Here is a 20,181-nt window from a genome sequence, read left to right as displayed (position 1 = left end):
TCATAACTTTTATATGCCTGTTGTCTTTGTCCATGGAGTTTTCTTGGCAGGGATACTGGAGTGGCTTGCCGGTTCCTGCTCCAGGTGGATCACGTTTGGTCAAAACTCTCCACTATGACCTGTCCATCTTGGGTGGCCCTGCACGGCATAGCTCATAGCTTCTCTGAGTTATTCAAGCCCCTTCGCCATGGAAGGCAGTGATCCATGAAGGGAGAAGTGTGTTTTATAGAGCGAAAAATATGGTACTTATGCCACATATCATGTAAAAAAATGTAAGATGCAAGTCAGATCCCTGTTTAGGAGTCACCACTGCTATTTCAGGTCCATAGGAAAATGCCATTCAGTGGCAAAAACATCCTCACACACGAGTGGAGAAATAATGCACAGGGAGAGGAGCAGTAGTTTTCTAGGCTGACTGCTTTCTGCACCCCATGGGGAGTTGATCTCTTGGGGGGGAGGCTTTGGGGGGGGCTGCCATACATCAGCAGACCATCACACAGCGCCATTTGGAACTTGGCTATTATTTTGAGGCTTTCAACATCTCTCTTCAGAAGCCCATAATTAAGTTATTAGACAAGTTTTTAAATGCAGCGGCACATAAAAATAGTAATCAATAAATGATAAACATAATGATGTATATCCATCTTCTGAAAGCACTCATCCCATAGAATTGAATTGAAACAAAACAAAACTAGAATCCTATCGCAGACATCATTATTCATACTTGGAAAAATTGTGAATGGGCTAAGCATACTCACCCGGAAGTACTTCCTTCCGAAACACAATTATTGTATGCAATCATTTATAAGACTATTTAAAATGCATCATATGGGCCCATTGTAAACTACAAGACACAATGCAGATGAACGTCCAACTAATGACATGTTTGCTCTATGGGGGTGAGGGCTGCACTCCCTTTCTCCAAAAAGTAGCCCCCACATGCAGCAAGGCTCACAGGAATTTTGAAACTCAGGGGCTTGTATTCAATGTAGCAGTAAGATTTTTTTCATCTGCACAAGCCTTTCTGCTTTTCTGATGAAACCATTTCCCTAGTCCTCTGCCCCGTTCTGGGGGTTTTTCCCCCTTTTCTGATGAAACCATTTCCCTAGTCCTCTGCCCCCTGTTCTGGGGGTTTTTCTGACCTTCTGGGGTAGATATGGGAAGGTGGGGAGGAGAGGGAGGAACTCCCACTGCACTCGTGGGAACTGTGCTGGCTTTGGCTAGTGCAACAATTTAGTTGAATATGGTCCACAGAAATGACAAAAACGGGAAAGGATGGGAACCAACTAGACATATGCAAAGAGCTTTTCTGGGTTTACTGTGTAATCCTATGCATGTTTATTCAGAAATAACTCTCAGGAGAGCGTGCATAAGATTGTAGCCCTCATTTTGTAAAGCAAATACAGCTAAAATATATATCCCCTATTTTTTCAGTTCATAAAATCCAGGTCTAAATAAAAAGCTCTACATAGGCCATGATGCAAGCTTGCCAATTATGAGTAGAAAGCGCTTCCAGAGGTGCAGAAGGGGAGGAAATATTCCTTTCACCAGCAGCCCAAAGTGTGGGGAGGGGGAGAGCTGAAAAATCCACTACACTTTAAACCCTGTCTATAATTGCCCAGAGATAGGAGGTCTTTGAGAGATGAACTTCGGCCTACTATCTCTCTGCATATCCTCCTTAATGTACAGAGGGCACTTTCAGAGACCAGTATGAAACACAAGGAAAGGGAGGAAATGTCCTCAGAAATTAGAATGTTTGTGGCTGTTTAGGACTCTTTGTTTGTTTAACTAAAATTATTAAATTATTAAATGTATATACCGCTCTTCAGCTGAGAATCACAGGAAAATTTAAAGTATAAAAACACAAAAATATATAATATAATAGCAAACAAAACACTACCCCCGTTTGTTTGTTAATTAATTAATTGTTAATATTTTAATTAACATTTTGAAAGTGAGGTTCTTAAGTCCTTGAACAAACTAAATTTAAATAAAAAGGGCAGAGACAGTCATAAAACTTACCTGTGCTGTTAAATGCCGTACATATTCTAGCTTTCAGAACCTTTGCCAATTTGCTCAACAATTGCTGCTGAACTGGATTAAGACCACTTCCAAGGAGAACAACAGGTCCTTCTCTCGGCTGATTTAGGCTTAATTGCTTTGCAAGGACAAAAAGGGGAAAGTGTCAAGTCCTACATAAAGCCAGCATCTTTTCCTTTTGAAGGAGCAACTAATCTCTACTTGACATTTCTATTAAATAAGAAATAACTATTTTGACATGAACATAATTCATGGGAGCACTGCAGGACGTAAACAGACAGAAAAACAAATATTGATGAAATCTAACAAAGCAGCACTAAAGGGACAAAAAGGGTCTTATGGCAGTTTCCAGTCATTTAAGTTTTACATAGCTGGCCTTCTGAACCTAGCAACAATTTTAATAGGAAGATATGTGAAAATGGGTGAAATTCTGTGAATGAGCAGAACAGATTTCTGCTTGCGTTCCTCCTAGTGCTTCTCCACACACACCAAAACCTACTCTGGAGGATTGGGGGACCCAGAGTAGATTTTGGGAAGAGCAGTGGGCTGCAGGGAGGAGGAAAGGAAGGAGACATCCCACTGCCAAGAGCTGAAGCCTCTCACATGATGCTGGATTCCATTGCCTGTGAAAACCAGCATAAAATTATGAGACAAAACACACCCATACCAGAAGGCAGAAGTGTAAGCCAGGGACAGCCAACGACTGGTCCCCAATGCAATTTTACCTGGTCCTCAGTAATTGAATCAAGGTGCATTATTATTAATTACATTTATATACTGCCCTTCAACCAAAGATCACAGGGCAGTTTACAGTATAAAAATTCAAAATACATCACAAAACAACAACCAATAATAACAACCCCCACAGACACATTTTACAGGCCATAGATTGCTCAGCCAGACAAAGGCCTGAATGAAGAGGAATGTTTTTGCCTGGTGCCTATATAGATGTAGCTAAGAGTTTGCATGTCATTTCAATGGTAAGAAAAATAAAATAGTTTTGCAAGATGTAAGAAATGGAGCTATTGAGTGCTGCCTTTTTCTTCATTTCACATGTGCTGTATACGTAAATACAAATAATTGTGTGCAATGCTATGCCTGAGCTCTTGTAATACACTGTGGCTGGGCCTTGCTGCTACGTGTTATCACCTTTTTAATGGCTCCCAATCAGTCATGAAGCCTCAGTTTAGGCAGGATGCAGACAGTAGCCATTCCTCGTGTAAAGACCTGAGCAGAATAAATTTTGCCTCCCCTGAGAATGTCTAGCACAAGCTAGGCTCTCCACAGATATAGCTGTCGCTTCTTGCAGTCAGTTCTGTGACCTGTGGCAACTCCATTCATGGAGATTCCAGTTCATACGAGGACACATTCATGAGCATTTAATGATAAATATATGTATAGTAACATAAGGAACTTGATCATTTTAAGCAAATGGGGAAATTGTGCAGGACTTTTAAAAAAATGAAGCTGGCTAACCCCTCTATCAGTACATAAAAGAATCTAACTCATGCAGATTCTTACAGCACCTAACCCTCACACATTACATTTGCTTTCTCACATCCTGGGCAGTCATTTTGAAGGTAAGTGATTTTGAAACTGTCCGCATGTAGCTAGATATCACACCAACACTGCAAGTAGATATGAAGCCACTATTCCACTGTACTGGACTGTTCCATTAAATAGTATTGTCTGTTATGGCATTAAATGACATATAAATTATCAATACTTTCCCAGAGAGGAATATGTGTTATGGCACTATCTTCTTTCCAAGTTCAAAAAGTACCTGTGGGGAACAGAAGGTACAAACTTTGCCAGGTTTCCAAAACATACAGGAAGCCTTCGCAGATGATGGAGGGTCCCCACTTCACACAGTTGCCCTCCATGAGTTGATGGTGGTGGGAAAAATGGTGGAATGGAGGCGGAGCTAGCACACTCATCCCACGGTCCCGTTTTCCAAACCCCAAAAGGCAGCACCTAAAGACAACTGCTGTTGGCAGCATAAGGACAGACCACAGCAGCTCTCTCTTAGGGCCAGAGGGGTGATGTATCCACTGGGCAACGTCCACTGCCTCATCGGGATCTAGGGCTCCATGACAAGAGCGCATTCAGCAGGCTTTTGAACTGACATTTGCTTAGCCACATGTGGTGAATCAGAGGGGCAGTCTTCTGGTGAACAATAGTGAAACTTCTATGGAACAGTGTTAAGTAGTTACGGTACCTTCTATCAGGGTGACAGTTTGCAAAAAAAGATTTTAAAAACGTGTGTATACAGTACGTCGGTAAGTGGACTAAGAAAGCTTTCTGGGGGAATTCATTGCCAAAGAAAGTCCACTGGGTCATTTCTGTGGTGGCTTTGACATAGTTAGCAAAGAAAACACTTTTGCCAGTTGTGTGGAATTTTATGACTCTTGCGTTCACAGTGCTGCTATTGGTTATGCTATTCCCCTTAGTATTTAGCTACTTTACCTGTTCCTAATATGTTTGGATGCTTTTATATTATTACTACCCTTGTATTGGTTATTTTTTTTTACTCTGTTTATTGACTGGCTATTATTTTAAATGAGGTTTTATGCTTCTGCTTCACAGATTGCCACCTAACTTCTGTTGTTTTAGTTTTTGTGTGGCCTTTATTGTTAAAAGTTGCCTTGAGTCCTTCAATTTCTGCATTATGCACAATCAATAAAGCTAAGTTTAAAACATAATTCCAAAGTTCAGTTTAAAGGAGTTTGTTTTTTTTTTAAAAAAAAGGTTTTAATACTTACTTCTGGACACTGAGTAGTAGTAGTAGAAGAGTCATTCTTTGCTGGGAGCATCAGAAGTGATTTCATATTTTCTGTTTCAGCATAATCCACAGGTTTGTGACCAAATATATTACTATTAAAACAAGGACAGATGGATTTCAAGTAAATAAGGGTTGTGACTGAACTCTTAACTATCTGGAAACAGTTGCACTATATATTTTCTGCCTTCTTAATATGCAGTTTACAGCAAAATTGAATGAAAACCCAATTGAAGCACTAAATTTAGGACAGATGGATTTAGCATAACAAGCGGCTGCATTCACCATAAAAAGCAGGAGGTGGTACACAAGCTTGAAACTTTGTAATTAAGTCAGTCCTTGCCAATGATCTACTGTTTGCACACTCATCATACACTGATTGGAACTTCTGATATGGTGGGAATTCAAGCTTTAAAAATACAGAAAGCGTATTCACTGGATCAGAAAAAGGAAAACCATTTTCTAGAACCCTTGCCCAAGAGTTTTAAGTAGCTTTCATTCCCAAGTGGTCCTGGGCTGCGTCTCGTTTCCTTTTCTGACTGAGCTTGGAGGCATGGGTCTCTAAAGGAAGACCACCACCCAAAGATCCACACTGCCATCTGCTCCAGCTCAGCCACTAACTTGTTTGCTCTTCTAGCACACGCAGCAGCCCATGAACTCGGCTGCTGCTTAACAATTTTACTTAGGACTTGGCTCACATCTCATTTCACAGCATTGCCAGCCTCCAGTGACATCAGTAAGACGGGAGCAGGTTATATTATAAATGCGTCTGAAGAAAACAGCAATGCTTAAAATCCTTTTCACTCTTGGGAGTTTCAAACCACTAAGGACTGCCGTGTTGCCTCTATTTCAGTATAAATCACCAGCACAGTCATTTGGCCTCACTTTAATTTAGGGGCTATATTTAACATCAACTGCTATAATAGACTTCAGATGACATACCCAGAAGAGAAAGCAAATATTAGTTTACGTATAAAAGCATTGGCTTAACACCACAACAGATGGCATGATGCTTCTATCTATGAAGTGCTTTGACATATTGCTATAGCATCCTCATAGTAGGAAGGAGGTGGGGGCGGGGGGAGAGGGGGAGGGAGGGAGAGGGAGGGAGAGAGAGAGAGAGAAGCATAAGCTCTCTTTCACTTATGTCAGGGGTGGCCAGGAAAACCCCGTTTTGGGGGGATTCAGCTAGAAGTTGTTGAGCTTTCTTTAGGGTGGAGGAAAACCCCATTTTTTTAGGGGTTAAAAAAAGCTTTAGGGAGGACTTCCATTTTTGGGGGGGTTAAAGGCAAGGGACAAAGGGGTAAGGTCACTCACAATAAGATTGTTATGGATGAAAACAGCAGCACAGAGAAAGCTTCGTCTTCCCTTCCAGAGATCAAACAACAATGGAGGGCGGGCCGAGGGGGCGGGGCAGGAGTCAGTTTTAGTGACGCTAAGGAAAGGGAGCCAGAGATCGACCGTGATCTACCAAAACCTTGCAGGGTTTTGCCAGTAGATTGCGATCGACCTGTTGGACATCCCTGACATGTGAAGGAAGAGACCACAGCTCAGAAGGGTTTAATCCCTAACATCTCCTGTTAATAGTCTCTTGTAGAGCAGCTGGAGGAGGGGCCTGAAGGAGGAGTTTGGATTTGATATCCCGCTTTATCACTACCCGAAGGAGTCTCAAAGCGGCTAACATTCTCCTTTCCCTTCCTCCCCCACAAGAAACACTCTGTGAGGTGAGTGGGGCTGAGAGACTTCAAAGAAGTATGACTAGCCCACGGTCACCCAGCAGCTGCATGTGGAGGAGCGGAGACGCGAACCCAGTTCACCAGATTACGAGTCCACCGCTCTTAACCACTACACCACACTGGCTCTGAAGCTGCAAAAAGCAGCTCCCACTGAGGACAGATTATACAAGGCCAAAAGGATCAATTCTGTGATTCTATATACTTTCACCTGCAGGGGTGCTGCAGCATCCACAGATGCTCAGTGTTTCTCAAACTTGGGTCCCCACCTGCTGTTGCATTATAGTTCCAATCATCCCTGACCACTGATCCTGCTAGCTAGGGATGATGGGAGTTGTGGTCCAACAACAGTTTGAGAAACACTTGTCTAAGCAGACATTTTGATCCAGACACTTACCAAGTAAACACCACCCATTTTGCATTATATTTTATTTCCACCTTGGAACCCAAGGCAGCATACAGAGCGGCCAGCCATCCAGGTACTGACCAGACCCACATCTGCTTAGCTTCAGCAAGGTAGCAGCCTCATGTGCCTTCGGATCATACTCTGAATCCCTATGGACCCCACAAGCAGAATCATGCCCATGCTCCCAGATTACAGGCAGGCTCTGGTGCTCAAGCAGTTGAAGGTATATTCATCAGATTTATTTAAATCGTGCAAAATATTTTGTAAAAAATAATAAGAGAAGAATTAAGGAAATCAGTGTGGTGCAGTGGTTAAGGTGCTGAGGAGATCCAGGTTCAAATCCCCAGTCACACACACAGCTTACCATACCTCACATAGTTGTCATGGCAGGGGAGCAAGGAGCAGGCAAACACACAACATCAAAGCCATGCTTTAATATTAATATTTATATTTATTTAAGTATAATATGCAGTGTTGATCATACTCAGAGCAGACCTGTTTAAATCAATGGAATGAAGTCTGCTTCAACTTGGACATCATTTTAAAACATTTATTATCAACAACTATAAGACTACAGAATTGTTGCAGACTCAGTAATTATCAACAAGTGTTGATAGAATTGATAAGACTACAGAATTGATGCAGACTCAGTAATCTATGTAAGATGAAAAGGACAGAAGGCCAACAAGGAAGATTACATTGCCTAGATGGTAGGATATTGTTAGCTTTACCAAATGTGTATTCGGTAAAGAATGAGGTGTTCAATTCAACCCTCAGTTTAACAATTAAGGATAATTTTATGCAATTACATGAGGAATTAGGCACAAAGTGAACTTACTACGTGAAATATCTTGTATATATTTCCTAATAAAAACCTAGCATTGGCCAATGCTAGAGGTAGCCCCTTAAGCTAGGAGAATCTCTGGTGTTGAATTTTTGTATTGCAGTTCAGAGCCGCGTTTTTAAAATAGCATTGTGAGTGAGAAGTCAACAAAACTGCCATGGAAGGCATGTATTGCCTATGACTGAAGGTAAAATATGAATATTATTAACTAGCAGCAACTTTAAGAACTATGAATAAAACATTTGTTGGACAAGTTCATTGATTTTGTTATGTCAGAAAGAACCCAACCAGCCACCCCGCTTTGAAGCACAGCAATTTATAGGTAGGGATCTATGAATGATCATTCAGATGACAAAATGATCTCACAGCACTAAGGTTATGGGCAGACAGAACAGAGTTGAACCGGGCCACCATTTTATTTTCCAGTTTTCATGGGATTTCACTGGTTGGATTTAAATTGACTCACACCACATATGAACCACTTTGCAGACAATACTTCCCCATTCCACACAGTAGTAACTCACTAGCAGCTATGCCACAAGCAGATAAAAGTCCATGGCCATAAGGGAACAGAAACTGTGGCCAAATGATATATGGAATCGCAAGGTACAGTCAAGTGAAAAAGACAAGTAAGGATTGTCAAAAAGTTTCCAAGCAAAGGGAAGAGGTTCCTTCTTCAGATTTGTTGTTAAAAGCACTATCTGGTCCTAAACAAATGCTCCCAACAGCTCGACTGTGTTCAAATTCAAACTTGCATTGGATGGAACCCATTATTCTATGCAGAAAAAAGGGAACAAGACAGCTTTTACCATTGTTAAACTTATTGTGCATGGGGAAAAACTGGCAAGACAGTCCATCTGAGTGAAAGCCTTTATGAGCAACTGAAATTGCAAATGCAGAGAGCTAATTTTTCACGTCACTTGGCTGGCTGTGAAGCAAGACAGACAGGAAATTCAAGGGAGCAAACACATTAAAAAAATCCAGTTATAAAATATGAATTAGCTATGTGCAGGAGATTAACTTTAAAAAAATTAACTAGGCCAACAGGGCAATTAATAGGTCCACTGGTCCATATAATATTTTCTATTTGTAGCTTCACATCTCTGCTAAATGGAGAAAAGGTTAAAAAACTAGGAAAGCAGTTACTAAAACTTGACAATTTCCAGAGAAACATACATTACAGTGGATGCTTGGGTTGCGAACGTGATCCGTGCAGGATGCACGTTCTCAACCCGCAGCATCTGCAACCCACAGCACTGCTTCTGCGCATGCGCAACCACCAAAACCCGGAAGTAACCTGTTCCGGTACTTCCGGGTTTCAGTGCGTCTGTAACCCAAAAAAATGCAACCTGAAGTGTCTGTAACCCGAGGTATGACTGTATCTGCCTTCTGGCATTTTCCTACAGAATAAGATTTGGGGGGGGGGGGTTGGGGGTTGGGGGGGGGGGAATTAATCTTTGCTCTCTTCATTTAAGTTCCTGAATAGACATTTTGGTTTTCCTCATGGAAAACAAGATGCACGTGCTTAAAGCCTATATAAGCATGCAAGTTATTATACTGGTTGGGATCCAGAGAGCTACTTTAGGCATATCAGAGAGTTTAGACATACCTAGCACACTTTTTTTATTACCTTCCTTTGACCAGATCCCAATCTGCTTCCCTCGGTTTCAGGCTAATGGCACCAAGGGTTTCTGCTCCAAGGGGTGCCCACTGAAAGTGGTCTTGTACTCAGAGAACTCGTTTTTTACCTCTCAACCTACGTACTTTCTATGTCGCTACTGTAATGTTGCAATTCCTATCATTTGTGTTAAAATTATTTTAAGACCTAAAATTGTATTTCAAATACATATCTATGTGCAAGCATAAACACACCCACACCCACAAACACACAGCCCTTTATTAGTAAATCCCAAACCAATAAATACATGCTAACTTCTAAAGGTCTTAGGGCCAGTTTCAGAAGTAGTACAGGTGGCTTCAACTATTTGGGAGACTAGCCACCAAGCATGCTAGTTTAACATTTTTATATAATTATACCATTTTAATGTATGCATTTTAGTATTTTACATTGTTTAACTCTACAATTAATAGTATACTTAACGTATTATATTGTGTTTTATGTGCTCTGTTTTCTTCCTATCTTCTCTACTAGTTATTGGCCAAAATAAATATATATATATGCTTTTTATCACTTACATATGGCATTTAGAAGGCACTGCCAAACAGTTATTTCCTGACCACTAATGAGAAATTAGGTCTTGGGGGGGGGGGGGGCTATCAAATGCAGGCCAGTCATTGACACCAAGAGGTGACCACAAAGAGAAGTCACTTCAAAACCTGCATTTGAAACATTTCTCAGGCACAGTGTTCACCACAATCAGAAATGAAGAAGCATACAGAAGTACTAAGAATTTATATAAACACACTTGAAAAGCACAAACACATTTTTAAAAGGCACCTGAAGGCCCGATAGTCTTAAAATAGCTAGACTGCTATTTGAAGAGCCTGGCTCTCGTGGTGCAGGCACTTGCAAATGCAGGGAGCCTGATGACAGCACAGGCGGGCTGGAGTAGCATATCGTACCTCCGCAGGGACAGGTAAGAAGCAATATTAAGGTGCAAGACATTTGGGGCTTTCTAAGTTTAAGGAAGAGAAACAAAACAGAACCACCCCATCAGATTTTTCATCTCCCTTTGAAGAAAGGGAGTTTGCTTTCCCTCTTCATCTCTCCCCATACCTTTTCTTCCTGTGTTATGTCTTTCAGATTGCAGGTCTGAGGAGGGCAGGGATTGTCTTATTTCTGACCTCTGTAAGTCACTCCAGGAGCCTTTTTCTCTCCAGGTGAAGAGTGGGATAAAAATGCTCTAAGCAAAACTAATAACATGACATAAAGGTCACTGGGAAGCTTCCAGCAAGTCAACTTCCTGTCAGGTTTTTCTTCCCTGAAGGAGTAAGCCTGTGACTTGGCTATACACTTTCAGACTACAGCCGAGTGTCCACATGATGAGATATCCCTCCATACAAATTCCCATCACACAGAAAATGAGGGGAGGAATTCAGCCTGCCAGATGGAACAATCCCCTCTCACCTCCCCCTGTGCGCTGTTCTGGGGTTCTCTTGGCACACACCCCTGAACAAATTTCAGATGGCACGGGAGGAGGAGAGCCCTGTTGTGTTAGTGGAAGTCCTTGCACTCGCTGCTACCAGGATTTGTTAGCTGAATGTCACCCACGATGTCTGGGTCACATAAGGGTCTGGTGACTTCTGTTTCAGTGTATCTGAAGAAGTGTGCATGCACATGAAAGCTTATACCCAGAACAAATTTAGTTGGTCTCTAAGGTGCTACTGGACAATTTTTTAATTTTCCCCCGATTGCGTCAGACCAACAAGACCACCTACCTGAATCTGAGGTGGGGATGACGGCATTGTTCTAGCCTAGTTTTCTCTCTGGTTTACTATGTATAGGATTTTTTTTTAATTAGAGGGGAAAACATTCTACCTGCAGGATGAAGCAGTGCACTTCAGTCATGTTTACCACTTCAGAATAAAGGTGGTAGGTTCCCCAAGATTCCTGAACACCAGGATCTAATGGTATGCCTCCAGTCATTCATTTGAAAATACAGAGATAAATCCATTTCTCCTGTACTCACACTACATTTCGAGAAGCTCCATGCCGAAGCAGCAGCTCAACAATACTTGTATGTCCATTCTTGACAGCATCGTGAAGCGGCAAATCATTTTGATACCCAGCCGCATTCAGGAGTGCCCCATGTTGTAGCAACAGCTCCACGACCTCCTTATGTCCATGATTACAAGCTTCATGCTAAGTGTTGAATTGGATAAGAGGAAAACACAGAAGAAAGCATTAAGAACCTGCATTATTAAAAAGTGAGCCTTGATCTCCATGACAATGCATGAGAATTGCTCAAAGGAAATTTTAAAAAAAATCACTACATTTACTCTCAAAGAAGCTTACAACAATTAAAGGTCATCGATTTTAGGAATCTTTGTTACATAAATGATGGGAAAGGTATGTGAACGAGCTCAGTCTGGCAGTAAAAATGAAGTCATTTTAATACAACATCCATCATAAATGGATTTTTACAGCTAGCAATGATGAACACAGACTACTTCTAAACTCAATTTCCCTTGAGTTTGAAAATGCAATACAAAAGTATATCAGCTGTCACAGACATTGGCCTCGTTTGGATGTTAATGATAAACCATGGCTTCTTGTTATGAGAAATGAGCTGCAGTGACCTTCAGACTCGCCTGTTCTCTACTTCCTTCTTCCTCTGGCATGGCTAGGAGGAGGAGGAGGAGGTTTGGAAGCTTGCCCTTCCACAGTTAAGTGTTACATCTGAATCAAGACAACTGCAGCTAGTCTTAACTATGATTAGGTTAAATTAGCCAACCTCAAACCCATGAGATCAGATTGTTTTAACTAGCCACAATTACGATTAATGACAACTTAACATTAAACTAGGGACGTGGGTGGCGCTGTGGGTAAAACCTCAGCGCCTAGGACTTGCCGATCGTATGGTCGGCGGTTCGAATCCCCGTGGCGGGGTGAGCTCCCGTCGTTCAGTCCCAGCTCCTGCCCACCTAGCAGTTCGAAAGCACCCTTAAGTGCAAGTAGATAAATAGGTACCACTTTATAGCGGGAAGGTAAACAGCGTTTCCATGTGCTGCGCTGGTGCTGGCTCACCAGATGCAGCTTGTCACACTGGCCACGTGACCCGGAAGTGTCTCCGGACAGCGCTGGCCCCCGGCCTCTTAAGTGAGATGGGCGCACAACCCTAGAGTCGGACACGACTGGCCCGTATGGGCAGGGGTACCTTTACCTTTACCTTTAACATTAAACTGTGGTTACCTGACATTGGAAATTAAAAGCTTATGAACTCCTCTCTAACTGGGGAGCACAGAAATCCAACGGCTCACGTACATAATAAACCACTGGATATAATCATGTCCAAACTGGCTTATTCCCTGTCCTTGATGACTGAGTGTTTTTACGGCAACCAGCCATATCTGCAAGAGTTCTGAGAATCTCCTTTTAAAATTGTTTCCAGTACAAGGAAAATCTGAAAACATAACAGCATGTGTTGTTAACGAAAACCATCAGTGCATCTTTTGTAGATACTGTACTCAACACTGTGTTTCCTAGGACCAAGTACTTTTTCCTTATGCTCTCCCTTCGATGCCAACATAATGCCTTTCAGCTGTTGCTGGCTTAAAATTCCCATTACAACTGACCATTCATTAGGGTAGTGCAGCTGATGGGAGTACCAGATGGGCTACCCATGACTCCAAGTTCTAGAAAGCTAGCCTACTGTAATCTCTTACACCAAACACAACAAAGACTACTGTAGTAGGAAGCAGACGGTTATAAAGCCTTTAGTGAGACATGACCCTTTGCAAACTAGAGCCCACTAGCCCTGTTGGTCCATCTCATGAAGTGGACCCTAGTCTGGGAAAGCTTATGGAACAACAAATTGCAGAGCAGGGAATCTCTGTATGCTAGTTTTGAAGGGGAACTGATGTGTATCCAACACACACGAAGCCTCACATGAATGAGCGTCTTCATCTTGTGTGGGTCCCCTATCCATCCAAAGCGTCTGGCTACACCAGAGATTGGTATATCCATGGGACTCTGGCTGTGAACTATGGGAACCATGCTATTCTAAAACCAATGAGCCTGCTGCCTCATATCCCAAACTGCTGATTTACTGGAGTACTGAATTAAAATCCAGCAAAGCTTCAGCATGATTTTTTCCTGGGAAATCATACCAGCCAAGGCATTGTCATGTGAAAGCCACTTTTTCCATTTGAAATGCAACAGAGAGAGAGAGAAGAAAAGTGGCGCAGAATGAAAAAGAATGAACATGTTTAGAAAACTTGATATTTACCAGTGGAGTCCATCCAGCATAGTCTTTAACATTGGGATCTGCTCCACTTTTCAGTAAGTGCTTAACAGCAGAAAGATCACCCTAGAGGAGAGGAGGGAGGGAACCATTTAATTCTCAAGGAAATGCAACACAAAAAAGCACCTGTCAGGAAGGAAATAAAAACTCCAGCCCCCCAAAATCAGTTAATATGAAAAGTTGAGAATTACTTATAACTGTCTCCTTGAGGCCGCATTTGTAAACTGTTACAGTGTCTTCTTTTTTGTACCTCTTAGTATTAACATTTCCCCTCTACGCTCAGTGAAAGGTGTCTTTATTTGCAAAAATAATTTGATGGAGAAAGGACACAAGCTTTCAGGTTACAAAGAACACTGCAACGAATACTAGAAAGAGCCAGATCTCCACTGTTTAGAGAGGAAAGATGGGTACCTGGACTCACTACAGAACACGGGTGGCAAACCTTTCTCTGCAAGGGCTGAATTACAATGAGGGTGATCTGTCAGGTGCTGCATGCAAGTAGGCATCTTGTTCTGCAACCGGCCCCCTCTTTCTGTCACCCCTTTAGCTCCTAGTGGACAGATTCCTTTTGCTACAAGTTTGAACTACTTGCAGAGAGGGCTTTTGAAATCAGTCCAAGAGCCACATATGAATGGACTATTGGTTCCCTCTGCTGTAAAACAGAGTTAGCAACACTGCAGCACAAGCATAATGTGTGGGAATGCCGAATGTGATGCGGCATGACCCCACACACCTGTGTGCACTCCTGCCTGAGACTCCTGACAGCAAAGCCCCCAAAGGCACTGGGGCGAAGGACCTACGTGTCACAGGGCTCACTGGAGTGGCGCCATCCCACACCTCCAAGCTTATGGTTCACTTGCCCAAAAAGACTGGCACCTGCAATTCTCACCCTTGCCCCACACTTGGGAATGGAAACTCACATGAAGTGAAGCTTATTTGAATTAGAAGGAAGGACCTTATTTTTTATAATTAAAAAAAATGAACAAAATAATTAACTGGGAAGAACAGTCTACATTATTATTGTTTGGGTTCCAAGTTAGGCATGTATTGCTCGTTTTGCCAACCTGATGCTCCCCTAATGTTTTGGACTACCCACCTCAACTGATGGGTTGAATCAACATTCATCCACACTGTACAAATCACCCTAATGTCACTTCTGGCAGTTCCAATAATTCAGAACTCTAACTGGGCAGGTTAGCATAGATGTATTCTTCACCAAGTTAAAATCAACTGTCGTTTCACTGTTTGTCATAAAATAAAGTGTCTTTCATCAAAGTATCCCCCCAACCAATAAAAACCTACCCAATCCAGAATACCCACAGAAGTGTTTGCACACATTATGCAATGAGCCAGATTGCACGATTAAAAATATAGGCAGAGGAAACAAGATAGTTTCTGCTTAATATTTCAGTGACTATCCATAGTGAGATGGCAGCACTGCTTATCTTACTGGCAGTTATTTTAACCAAATAATTTCATTTCCATCCTACGATAATGGAACAAAATATTCTCATGATAAACTGAAGCATGGAGTGGGGAACCAAAAAGCAGGATAACCGTTACATTTTCAAGTAATGACTATACTTATTACCTACAAACACTTCTGCATTCTGCTGCACAAGGCACCTAGCCTCTCTCTCAGTGACTTCTACATATAACCTACGATAGGAAGAATTAAGTAGCACCTGCACCAATCAATCAAATCAGTGAAAACAAAGATGGCATCTATGTTTAATTTTTAAAAATGGTGGTGGTAATTCTAAAAGGTTTAAAATGTTCCTCAGGCATGAACTCCCTACTTGATGCCTCTCAGATTCAGCTCCCCTCACTTGTCTGCAATAAGGAGCCATTAACCTTCTTCTTCCTCCCTTTTTCCTTTTGTATCACTCTAAGCCTGTTTTATCTTTTAATGTCTGTACAGCACTTAGAAAAGCTTGGGCATTTTATGAGCAAATAAAAATAAGAGCAGCAGCAACTTACCATACATGATTATTATACATATTACTTCAACAAATTTGTTGGGAATTGTCTTTTCATCTTCTGGGTTGATTTTATTTTGTGTTTTGGCCTTGTTGCCTTTTATTATGCTCATATGTTGATTTTAAACTGTTTGTGTTGTGTGGATTTATTTTATTTTACTTAAAAAACAACCTTCAAACTGTTGTCTACTGCTCTTTCCCCTTTGGTGAAAGGTAGTTAAAAGTATTTTTATACAGTGCTTTTTCTGTGGCTACGCATACTCCTAAACATTTTGTGAATCTTTGTACTTTTGTCCATTTGTTGTATTTATTTTTCCCAATTTGAACTATAAAATGGTGATTTTCTTGAGTCAAAATGAGAGTACCTGTCAGGGAACTGCCATCGGAGCTAGAGGCGGGGGGAAGGCTCCAGAGGGATGGCGGAGAGGGTCCCAGTAGGGAGAGAGGCAGCCCGTCTGCTGGGGAAGGAAATCAGCGTAACACCAGTAGAGAAGGGGGGCAGATGGGGGAATCAGAGAGGAGGCTCCAAGACTCCTCGCCGGAGACCAGCGGAGAGAGTACGGGTCCTCCGCTGCCCACACCCTCCCTGCGCAGAAGGCTTCCGCGCAGGGAGAGTAGGAGGAGACTTGGCGTCAAGGAACTTTTGTGCTGGAAGAAGTTTAAGAAACGCCCACTGACGGATTCTGCCAGCGACTGAGACAGTCACGATGCTGGAGGCTGTTCAGTCAGAAAGTGTTTAACCAGGTAACCTCGCCAGGAGTGGCGGCAACTTACGCAAGAGCAACCCCTAAATCCATTACAGTACCCCTAAACATTTTTTTTTTAAAAAGCACCGTATACACACACAAACATATATATAATATTCAAATACTATAAATGTGATGGGAAATGAATGTAGCAGAAAAGCAAAACAACAACAACAACCCAAAACTGATGGGGAAAGTCCAGGGGAGATCCTGGATGGGTCAGGAGGTACTCTCTCTATATAGAAATATACTGGTTGCATGACCTGTTTTCTGCTCCTGTAGACGCTGGATACAAGCCCATATCTTATCTCCATTTCAAATAAAATAGTGAGAGTTAAAATACTCTGTTTTTAATGTGCTATTAATGAGTTTACTATTCAAATATTAAACAAAAGCTATTAAGAACAAATAGGATTTATTTTAATCAAGGGTGTCTCAAAACCCATGTTAACACCAAATACTACGACCACAATTAAGAGAACTAAATTCCAAATGAGGTGCATCAAGTTGCTACACCAAGAAACAGGGTAGTGTGCAAAAATCCACATTACAGCAATTCCTTTATTGGGCTAATCAAAATATCACAAAATAATGTGCAAGCTTTTGAGTTCTCTAGAACTCTTCAGTAGGCTTTATGGTAAGCAGACTAATTTGGTGCTAAAAATTTTGTTTTGCTGATCTTGAAGCCAGAAAGCTGAAGACAGTCTTAAGATGGTATGCCAGAAGCGTAGCAAACGTTCAAAGTGATGTTCATATAGATGCTATGTTGCACCAAGGACTTCTAGAACAAGAAGCATAACAGTGGCCAATCGTCCATCTCTGGAAACACAAGGTCTGTCTCCATCCTTAGGCAAAATACATAAATTACTCAGTAGGCAGAATACAAGAATCAAGAGAAACAAAGCTCGGGGCATCTTAAACTAACAGATTTGTGGCATCAGCTTTTCATTGGCTACAGTCATCAGATATATAAAAAGTATAATCAGTTGTCATATATGTACAATACAAGTGAGGGCTGGGGAGATGCTAACTGTGGGGTCAAAGGTCAAGAAACACAAGGGTGCTGTCTGCAACATCTATGCAAAGCTAATTTACAGTTTGAGGCAACTGAGAGACACAAGATCTTTCTCCCGCTACTGTTGTTGGCATCCATCCGTCTCGAGAGACAGTGGAGTGTGCCTCTGGGGGTGAAGTCAAACGACTGCATTAGCAGCACCAAACTGACCTCACTGGGGTGCAGGCCTGGCCAGTGTGTATGGAGGTCCTGGGCTGCCCAGACAACAGGACTTAGGATCAGAGTTTTCCTTCTCCTAAGCTGTTCCTGAGGTATGGCCACGGTTCCATGCTGACAGCTTCTAGGAGCCAAAGGTGAGAGCTGAATGCAAGGTAGGGACCAAAGGTGGACAGACTACTCCAGAAGGAGCATGGCATACCTTAGTCCAGAGGTACTAGCCCTCCCCTATCACCCTATACACCCCTCTCTCCCACTAGGGGGTGTTAAAATTAACATGCTACTGCCTTGCAAGAATTGTTATTGCCAAATATTATCATCTGGTCATTGTTCTCATCATGCATACATTTGAAGTTCGAACAAAAATATCAGACATGGCCTTTTCATCCCACTTCAGGAAGTGTTTGTAATGCGGCCTGGAGAGGGCTGTGGAAGGTTCCAATGGGTTCCCTTAGGCTCAGATATGGACTGCAATGTTGATATGCACTTTGCAGATTAGTATTCAGTAATAACTTCTTTTAATTTTTATATTAGGTAGATGCTGATACATTTAAATGTGCATAAATAGCAGGGTGTGTGTGTGTGTGTGTGTGTGTGTGTGTGTGTGCTTGCATTATGAGTAGATCACATCTCAGAGCATGCAACAAAAAGGAGCTTCTTTTCCAAAAATGATATGGGGAAAGAAACCACACACCTTGGGTAATCTAACCTGTACATGGTAGTTAACATTAAACAAAAGAAGCTTCGAAAAAAGCCATTGCTCAATCAAATCTAGATTGTCCATAATGGTAAAGTAACATAGCTGTGTGAAATTCCAGTTGAAATTAAGGGCTATTGTGGCTGTTTTGCAGAAGCAATAATATTGCTTTACACACCACTTTGTGGCATGGTGGGGGTGGGGGTGGGGAATGAAAGTTCTGTCTCCCAAGCAGGAGAAGCACATCTCCAGAGCAGGGGGCACATCTCCCCCTTCAGATATGACCCAGAAGCATGAGTCACTTAAACTTCCTCCATCTGCTGCTTTTGGAAAATGTCAGCAGCGGCCAAAGAAGTTGCAAAAGCTCTCACAGGAGCCATCCCTTTTCATTTTGTATCTTTAACAAAATACATTCAGCTTTCTTAGGATGGAATATATTATGCATGTTGAAATTCAAATCCATGGGGGAAATGTGCATCAGGCCTTCATCTGGCACATACAATGAGCTGCTTGTTAGAAATGAAAACAATTCAGGAGATCATCTGACAGTCTACTGCTAACATGTTAGTCCAGCCCATTCCTGACACAGAGCCACCTCTACACGTTCAACAGGCTCTCCCCTGATTCTTCTTATATATGCACTACACAAACAAATGAACAAAATAACTAGGAGAGAAGCAACCTCCTCAAATTCCTCGTGGCTTTCAGAGACACCACAAGAAAGAATGAAGTGCCTGTCAATAGGTTAGAAATGAACTGCTCTGATGCCCTCCAGATGTTTTAAATGACACCCCAGCCATCTGTGCTAGCTGGGGTTGATGTGAGATTTTATCCAAAATATGTGGAGGGAACCTGGCTGCCAAACAGTTGGTCCAGTCAGAACAGGACAGTAAGTGGAGAGTTGTAATGGCTGGCCAGTTGACAGCTGGTAAGTTGGGTTAGTCTCTAACCTGCAATGAAACTAAAGTTCAGAATTCAGAGGCATAAAATGGCAAACTTACAAGTTCAAACACACCCTGAATTCATTTTGAGACAAAGCACAAATTCAAAAAACTCATGGGCCTGGGTCATGAATTTGCTGGAACGCACATCCCACCACTAGAGGCACCTCTTTCCCACAAATCTCCCCAATGGCTGCAGCAGAGAAGCGGTCCCTCTGCATCTTTTCCATCCGTCTTTAATGTTACAAAGGCAGCATCCCAGGCATTGCACAAAATATAGTTCCACAGTGTTCCTAAATTCCTAGCATGGAAAATAAGCTTTCTAAAGAAGCACAGTGTGACGCTGCCACTGCAGTATTCAAGAGGCCACGGAGGAATGATAGCCTGTCACCACAGCAAGATAAGCTTTGGGTGGGGAAAGAAAGCTGGAATGGGTAAGGGGCTGGAGCTTTGACAGGGCAGGGGGGTGGGCGGAATGAGGTAGTTTAAATATTTGGCCCCCTTCACACTCCTGATTACAGCAGAGGCTATATTTAGAAGTGGATCAGGGCAGTTGTTTTATGATCTTTGGGTAGGCAGCACACCTTGTATTAAGATTCTGAATTGGTTTAACTATCTAGAACACATTTTAAAATGGTGCATGTGTCTATAGCGAGAGGAGATCTCATCCAGTTTCAATGCTCATCCTCATTAGCAGCTGCGGGGGATCACACTTGACATCTTAGTTGATTAAAAACATCCCAGAAAGCTGTTAACTTACCCTCAAATGAAAGTAAATATTGGTGAGTGAAGTGCATAAAATTATGGGGCACAAACATCAGTAACTGGGAGCGAGAGTGCTATGTTACATTTATGGGCCTT

The 20,181-nt window shown here is 42.1% G+C and overlaps 1 protein-coding gene across 3 annotated transcripts in view; it reads right to left on the bottom strand.

The window, feature by feature from the left end:
• The window catches only part of BARD1 (BRCA1 associated RING domain 1), a 58,618-nt gene that overhangs the window by 12,598 nt on the left and 25,839 nt on the right, over positions 1 to 20,181 (bottom strand). For all 3 annotated transcript variants that reach the window (XM_081016696.1, XM_081016698.1, XM_081016697.1), the window contains 4 exons: positions 13,712 to 13,792; positions 11,453 to 11,625; positions 4,803 to 4,914; positions 2,023 to 2,158 (listed from right to left, as the gene is read on the bottom strand). In XM_081016696.1, coding sequence (XP_080872822.1) covers positions 2,023 to 2,158; positions 4,803 to 4,914; positions 11,453 to 11,625; positions 13,712 to 13,792 — 502 coding nt within the window. The remainder of the gene's footprint in view (positions 1 to 2,022; positions 2,159 to 4,802; positions 4,915 to 11,452; positions 11,626 to 13,711; positions 13,793 to 20,181) is intronic.

Source organism: Podarcis pityusensis (genome assembly GCF_964106645.2).
Source record: "Podarcis pityusensis genome assembly, chromosome: 1".
Classification (NCBI taxonomy): Eukaryota; Metazoa; Chordata; class Lepidosauria; order Squamata; family Lacertidae; genus Podarcis; species Podarcis pityusensis.
Note: the sequence above shows the minus strand (reverse complement) of the source record. Positions and strands in the feature narration are given on the sequence as shown.